The 8307-nt window shown below is 43.1% G+C and overlaps 1 protein-coding gene across 1 annotated transcript in view; it reads right to left on the bottom strand.

Moving 5' to 3' along the window:
* Positions 1–660: 660 nt before the first annotated feature.
* The window catches only part of Rab2b (RAB2B, member RAS oncogene family), a 21946-nt gene continuing 14299 nt past the window's right edge, over positions 661–8307 (bottom strand). The window contains exons 6-8 of the mRNA XM_005370964.3: positions 4265–4376; positions 2818–2886; positions 661–1720 (exon numbers count right to left, since the gene is read on the bottom strand). Of these exons, the coding sequence (XP_005371021.1) occupies positions 1613–1720; positions 2818–2886; positions 4265–4376 (289 nt within the window). The 3' untranslated portion in view covers positions 661–1612. The remainder of the gene's footprint in view (positions 1721–2817; positions 2887–4264; positions 4377–8307) is intronic.

Here is an 8307-nt window from a genome sequence, read left to right as displayed (position 1 = left end):
GGTAAAAATGGTGTGATGGGTTGGGAATGTCATGGACCCTGCTCTCACAGAACTTACATCCTATATGAGACAGAACCCCTCCAAAAAATAAAACTTACAAAACATATTTACAAGGTAAAACAAATAGATACACATATGAATAACTGAGATAGGAATGCTAAGAGACACTGTGTTTAATCATTTCTTAAACTCTCTAGGCCAGTCACCAAGAATCTCCTCAAGGAGAAAGTCAGCAGAATGTTAGTAGAGGGAAGAGCATGTGCAGAAATATAGAAGTTGGGAGAAATATGTCATTTTCAGTAAGCCAATTAGATCGATTAGAGTACAAGTCTAATAGATATGGTTAGGAGTATATCAGGATCCCAAATTTAAGGCCTACAGTTCAAGGCTAGCCTAGGCAACTTGCCTCAAAACAAAAAAGAGAAAGCTCCTAAGGGTACAGCTCAGTGGTACAGCATTTACCTAGCATGTTCAAGAACTTAGATTTGATCCCTAGCACAGCCCTTCTCAAACAACAACAACACCACACACACACACACACACATACACACACACACACACACACACACACACACACACACACACAGAGACACGCATGCGCGCAGGCACGCACATCAAAACAAAAAATGAGGCAAAAGAAAGGATGAAACAGTAGGAATCAATTTGGTGAAAGAAACTGTAATGCTAGAACTGGTCCCCTAAACAAAATGAAAAACTAACATTTTCTTAAGTAAACGATGTGATTACAGGTCCAGCACCAACTCTGCTGCTCTCAAAGTTCTGTAGTTAACAACCAGGAACTAGCAATGAAAAGGGCCAGCTAGCCTTGCTCCAGGTTCCTGTAAGAGATGCTGTCTCAAAAACCAAGGCGGTGGGCTCCTGCAGAATGGTATTTAAGGCTCTGTACGTGCACAATAAATAAAAAGAAACTAGGAATGAGATGGTACCGAGGCATCCAGCTTCTAGAGGAACTCTTATGAAATGACAAGCCGGTTTCCACGGCAAAGAAATAAACTCAATGAAATTACTATGTACAGAGCTATCATCCAAATTATGCAGATCCTTAGTCCTCAATGTTCCATCAGCATATCCTTCACCCTAGCTACTAAAAATTAGGTGAAGAACAGATATATGCATTTTTTCTCCTTTCTCTACTTTTTCCTTTTGAGACAGGATGATACTATGTTAGCTGTGTATACTATTAGCCTGGTAATACTTATGTAGCCCAGACTGACTTCAAGGCTCATGGAGATCCTCCTGCCAAAACTCCTGAGCGCTAGAATTATAGGTATGTGCCACTACACCTAGCAAACAGATGTAGATACTTAGTAAGTTGTTTATTTTTTAACTACTGTGACAATCAACTTTGATCCTAACATTTTAGAAATCAGAGGATGAGAGGAGTCCTGATCTATTTGGTTACTCGTGGCCCTAATGGAGGACAGGTTAGTAAGGGCCCAATTTTCTCCTGGTGTTTTAAGTGAAGGGTGAAACATCGCACACTGAAAAAAGTCTGCTCTCAGCCAAAGCTTTCTTTAAGCTGATTGATCTGAAGCTGTTCCAGGAAAGGAAAACAACAAAAAAAAAAGAGTTCAGGCCAGATGTCAGATGTTCAGCAGCAGCCAGAGTCAGAGCCTATGTCACAAGAATTCCGCTGCGAGGAACTTGGTCCTGATGATTTTGAAATTGACTGTTGGGGCCCAATCTTAATGCCATTTGCCTGCAAAAGAAAAAAGGCAACAATTCCGACATCAGTGGTGAAGTCAACCAGAGTAAGGTCGGGGATAAAGGAGAGATCTTCAGATAAACTCTGAGAATCTTGTTCTCCTCACACGGCTGTAGAGAAATCTGGCCATGATGCGGGGCGACCAGAGGTAGCTTTGGGGCTGTTGCGCATAAATCTCATAGCTGTGTGCAGACTTGAGCAGGAGAGCTAAGGGGGCTGAAGAGATGGCTGAGCAGGGAAAGTACTTGCCATGTAAACATGAGAGCCACACTTTAGATCCTTACAAGCCATATAAGGGCCAGAGGGGCCATGGCAGCACACCTTCAATCCCAGTCCTTGGGAGGCAAAGACAGGGAATCCCTACAGCAAACTGACTAGCCACACTAGTCTAAATAGTAAGCTCTGGATTCAGCAAGACACTGCGCCTCAATATGTAAGGTGAAGACCAACGGTGAAGGTACCTGCTGCCAACATTAGACCTCCACATGAGCACCCACACTTTTGCTTACACACATGTGAACATGTATAGATACACATGCATACCACATACACATACTTTCTTTAACGAGTAAGTGAAGCAAAAGAAAAGTGGCATATTAGCATATGATCATTTTTTGTCCTGTCCCAGACCTTCCCCTCCTAAGCAATTACGAATTAGCTCTCTCTCAAATTCTGGAATAGTAAACAACTGAAGTCAAGAAGAAAAAAAACTCATATAAGTCTGTAGACCACCAACTTATCTCTTTCAGCACTGTGGGGCTCAGACTTGAGAGAAAACAGAAACTGATGACAGGTTCTTAGACATCTGTACTTTTTAAAAACACCAGACAGTGGTGGCAACGCCTTTTAATCCCAGCATTCAGGAGGCAGAGACAGGCGGATCTCTGTGAGTTTGAGGCCAGACTGGTCTACAAGAGCTAGTTCCAGGACAGGCTCCAAAGCTACAGAGAAACCTTGTCTCAACTGCCCCCACAAAAAAAAAAGCTTGAATTGACAGCTGTGATTGATTGGTCTGACGTCAGGCAGGAATGCTGACATTCTAGGGTGCTTCCATCAAGGTAACTGCCAGTTCCAGCCCCAGCCTTTCTTACCTCATTGTGGACATCAAATAAACCCTGCTGGATCTTCCTATATATTTCTTTGGCTGTGTTAATGAAGGCCTGAGGAAGACATAAATCATTTATCAATCTTAAATTTAAATCAAGAGATGAGAGAAATACAAATATCCCTATTTGGATTACTTTGGCGAATTAAGGATCTGGCTGTGGTGGTCCACACCTGTAATTTCACCACTGAGGAGTCTGAGGCCAGCCTGGTCGACACAGTAAGTTCCAGATCAGCCAGAGCTACCAGAAACACTCTACCTCAAACTAACTAACTAACTAACTAACTAACTAACTAACTAACTAACTAACTAACTAACTAACTGAAATCTTAAGAAACAGTAGAAGGCGGTAATACAGAAAATTTCAGCTAAGCATGGTGGTAGTATATGCCTTTAATCCCAGCGCTATGGAGACAGAAGGCAGGTGGATCTCTATGACTTTGAGGCCAGCCTGGTCTATGTAGTAAGTTCTAGGCCAGCCAAGGTTACATAGATCCTGTTTCAAAAAACAAAACAGACCATCTTAGCTAGGAAGTAGTGGCGCACACCTTTGATCCCAATACTCAGGTGACGGATCTCTAGGTTCGAGGCCAGTCTGGCATACAGAGTGAGTTCCAGGACAGTCAGGGCCACACAGAGAAACCCTGTCTTAAAAAACAAACAAACAGGGCTGGAGAGATGGCTCAGAGGTTAAGAGCACTGACTGCTTTTCCAGAGGTCCTGAGTTCAACTCCCGGCAACCATGTGGTGGCTCACAACCATCTGTAATGAGATCTGATGCCCTCTTCTGGTGTGCAGACAAACATGCTGTATATATACATAATAAAAAAATCTTTGAAAAAACAAACAAAAAAAGTATAATTTCCACAAATGTCCTTGTAGAAGTCTTTGAATAGATATGGAATGCATACCTATCATCCCAATACTCCAGGGACTAATATATTCCATGATCGCAAATTTGAGGCCAGCTTGAGCTACACAGCAAGTTTTGGGGTAGTTTGGTCTGTATAGCATGACCGTATTTAAAGAAATAAAACCACCACCACCACCACAAGGAAACACATTAAATACAGTTGTAAAAAGGTGAAGCTACTGTATTCAGGTATCGATGTTCCTAGGTTATAGGTTAGCTGCCAGCGCAAATAAAACAAACAACTCAGCCAGGCAATGCAGTCAACACCTGTCATCACCATGAGGACAGTTTCTGTCAGATTCCCAACTGAAGTGACTTATAAGTAACAGTGGTATCTAATCCTCACATACCAATAAGGTTATAAAAAGGCAAAAGTAAAACCTTAAGAATTAGGGTGGAAGAAAATGGAACAATTCTGACCACAATGCATCCTTTGCATCATATCCCCTGGAGAAGAGGATTCTGAAGACTACAACAGCACAGCCTCTGAGCCCCTTTCCCCACTCCCCTGTAGTGATACCTCTTCAACATTGCAGGCGGTCTTGGCTGATGTCTCCATGAATATAAGGCCATGCTCCCGAGCAAAGGCCTCTCCCTCTTCTCTTTTCACATCCCTCCGGGATTCTAGATCACTGGAAGAGATTAATTAGGGAGAACACTTTATAAAATTTGTGAGGTTTTTTGTTTTTTTTCGAGACAGGGTTTCTCTGTGTAACAGTCATGGCCATCCTGGTACTCAATTTGTAGACCAGGCTGGCCTCAAACTCACTGAAATCCACCTGCCTCCCAAGTACTGGGATTAAAGACATGCGCTACCACCTCCAGGCAAAACTTTAAAGATTTAAGAGAAGGCGGTAACCATAGTTCTAAAAGGATCCCATCACAGTTAACTGCCAACTAATGCTTGAGAGTGAACCCTATGATAATCTTGCAGTCTCTTGGGAGGTATTTACATTCACAGTAGCATCTGCATGGCTGAAGATACTACTGTTCTCTGTTACAAGAACAGGCTTACATAGAAGTGAGCAAACCTCACTCACCCGAGGTACCCTATGTCTTTGTTTCTTTGTTTGTTGTGTGTTTTTTGAGACAGGGGTGTCTCTGGGTAGCCCTGGCTGTTCTTGAAACTCATTCTGTAGACCAGGTTGGCCTGGAACTCACAGAAATCTGTCTGACTCTGTCTCCTGAGTGTTGGTGTTTGCAGCTACTCCCAGCTACCCTGTGACTTTTCAAATGGGATCCAGGATAACACAGTAGAGATGATAAAGTGAGGTGCTATTTAGTAGCAGGCTCAAATTGAAGGAGATCTCACCCTGTAGTGATGATACTTTCTTTTCCTAGAATGAACTCAAGAGAGATTAATTCAGAAATAAGGAGAACAGTCCTTTCTAGTGTGTATAAGGGAGACTTCGCACTTCATAATTAGAGAAAGTGATAAGTTTCTATGGTCTAACAGGAAAGAAGAGCCAAAAGCATAAATGGAGAAAAGTAGCATGGAAAGGCCGGGAAATCTAGAATAGAAAGCTGGTGAAAACAGATTGACCTACCTGGCTTTGGTTTTTCAAATGGGAAATTTTGTCTGAGAGATTCTATAGTCTGGCTTTTTAATCATGAAAAAAAATAAGAAATCTATTGTGTTAGTTAGAATTACTATTGTTGCTGGGCGGTGGTGGCACACACCTTTAATCCCAGCACTTGGGATGTAGAGGCAAATGGATCTCTGTGAGTTCGAGGCCAGCCTGGTCTACAGAGGGAGTTCCAGGACAGGATCCAAAACTACAGAGAAACCTTGTCTTGAAAAACAAACAAGCAATCAAACAAATAAAAGAATTACTATTGTTGCAGTGAAGCACCATGACCAAAAGAAACTTGGAGAGTGTTATGCCCAAATCCGCATCCCTGCAAGCCAACGAGGAAACCAAGAGTCCCGTGTGTAAAAGCAAAGAACCTTTATTTTAATCGAGTTTGCAAACTCTCCGCATGTCCAATGTACTGGAATAACTGGAGAGCCCCGAGTTCAATTACAATAGGGTTTTATAGTAGTAAAGGTGGGGGTGAGGGGTTTCTGTGGTTTTAAGACCCCTGATTGGCTGACATTCACCTAGGGTTTCCTGGTGACTGCCAGGTGTTTCTATCTACAGTGCTTGGAATGCCAGGAATTTCCTTTGAATGGTCTGTTCTTGGGTGGGGGGGTAGAGTGAGTGATCTCAGCTTGTGGTTCCTCCTGCAGCCTGGCACTGTCTCGGGGTAAACAAATGAGACTCCAGCCTCCATGGAATTTCATCCATGACCAGAGTCCCAGGTAATAATGGTTGGAGGAAGTAAAGAATTTCCTTTGGATGACCTGCCCAGACTTACATTTTCACAGCTTGCCCTCACAGAGAGGAAAGGGTTTATTTAACTTAAATTTCCAAATCACAGTTCATCATCAAAGAAAGTCAGGATAGAAACTCAAAGCAGCAACCTGGAGGTAGGAGCTGATGCAGAGGCCATGGAAGGGTGCTGCTTACTGGTTTACTCCTCATGGCTTGCTCAACCTGCTTTCTTAGAGAACCCAAAACTACCAGCCCAGAGTGGTCTTACTCACAATGGGCTGGGTCCTCCCCCATCAATCACTAATTAAGAAAATGCCCTGGGGGCTGGAGAGATGGCTCAGTGGTTAAGAGCACTGAGGTCCTGAGTTCAATTCCCAGCAACCATGTGGTGGCTCTAAACCATCTGTAAGGAGATCTGGTGCCCTCCTCTGGCGTGTGGATATAAATGGAGGCAGAAAGTTGTATACATAATAAACAAATCTTTAAAAAAAAAAAAAAAGATAAGAAAAAAGAAAATGCCCTGCAGGCTCACCTGCAGCCCAGTCTTATAGAGGCATTTTCTCAACTGGGGCTCCCTCCTCTCCCAACTGCAGCTCAGTGGTTCTCAACCATCCTGATGCTGCGACTCTTTAATACAGTTCCTCATGTTGTGAAGATTGGTACTTCATCACTATAAGCAGAGGCAGGAGGATCTCTGTGAGTTTGAGACCAGCCTGGTCTACAAGAGCTAGTTCCAGGATAGGCTCCAAAGCTACAGAGAAACCCTGTCTCGAAAAACCAAAAAGAAAGAAAGAAAGAACATCAAATCAACAAAAGGGACCCCCAAATTAACATAAAAATGATTCTGCCTTCTATTCCCCTGCAACTATGTCCATCCTGGCTTCCACACACCACAAATGGCACAAGACAAAAACACAAAGTGTTCAAAGTTTGTACTTGGGAAGCCGAGACTAAAGGATTGTGACTGAAGGCCAGCCTGGCTACAACAGTAAATTCTGTTTCAAAATTGAAAATAAAGCTGGGTGTGATGCACACCTTAAATCCCAGCACTCCGGAGGCATATAGTGATATTTTATTTATGTTTTAGTAAATAAAACTTGCCTGAAGATCAGAGGGTAATACTAAGCCACTAGAGGCCAGGCAGTGGCATCACACACCTTTAATCCCAGGATTTGGGAGACAGAGGCAGACAGATCTCTGTGAGTTCAAGGCCACCCTGAGCTATACAAAAATCAATGCAGAAATAGATCCTGGTGGTGGTGGCTCACACCTTTAATTCCAGTACAAGGGAGTTACATACCTTTAATCCCAACACTAAAGGGGAGGAGACAGAGGATCAGGGCTCAGTCTGCAGTCTCCCAGCCTTGGTAGAGGTAAGACTTCTCTAGTGACTTGGTTGTTTTGCTTTTCTGATCTTCAGCTTGAACCCCAATATCTGTATCTGGGTTTTTATTATTAGTGCTATAGAGACAGAGACAGGCAGATCTCTGTAAATTCCAGGGAATTTTGGTCTACAGAGCAAATCCCAAGCCAACCAGGGCTACATGGTGTAATTCTATCTCAGAAAATAAAATAATGGTAATAGTAATAATAATTTTCAAAATCAGTATGTAATAGGAAATGAGAGTGGAAGACTCCACTGCTGATTCCCATGCTTTACTATGCATAAAGAAACAGATACACAGGTGAATAGCAACTATTGCAATTTGAAAACAGAATTTTGCTTTTTGTTTGTTTGTTTTTCTTTTGTTTTTCAAGACAGGGTTTCTCTGTAGCTTTGGAGCCTGTCCTGCAACTAGCTCTTGTAGTCCAGGCTGGCCTCAAACTCACAGAGATCCCCCTGCCTCTGCCTCCCGAGTGCTGAGATTAAAGGCGTGCGCCACCACCGCCCGGCTATTTTTGTTTTTCAAGACAGGGTTACTTTGTATAGCTGTGGCTGTCCAGGAACTCACTCCGTAGACCAGGCTGGCTGTGAACTCAGAGATCCACTGCCTCTGCCTCCCAAATTCTGGGATTAAGGAATGCAGTACCACTACTACCCAGTAAGAATGGAGTTTTTTAAAAAAGGAAATAGTTTTATTTATCCTTACTGTTGTTCCTTTGGAAACTACAACTCCCAGACTCCTCCTGGACTATGGATAGCTGTGTGCACACCTGCGCACAGGTATGGGACATCCTTCCCAGACACCCTTGCGCTCCCCGTTAAAAAGGCAGGGCCACACGAGGCTCTCTCTCTCTCTCTCTCTCT

The sequence above is a fragment of the Microtus ochrogaster genome, unplaced genomic scaffold (assembly GCF_000317375.1).
Source record: "Microtus ochrogaster isolate Prairie Vole_2 unplaced genomic scaffold, MicOch1.0 UNK91, whole genome shotgun sequence".
NCBI classification, from domain to species: Eukaryota; Metazoa; Chordata; class Mammalia; order Rodentia; family Cricetidae; genus Microtus; species Microtus ochrogaster.
The sequence above is the reverse complement of the archived record's forward strand: the minus strand, read 5'-3'. Positions and strand labels throughout refer to the sequence as shown.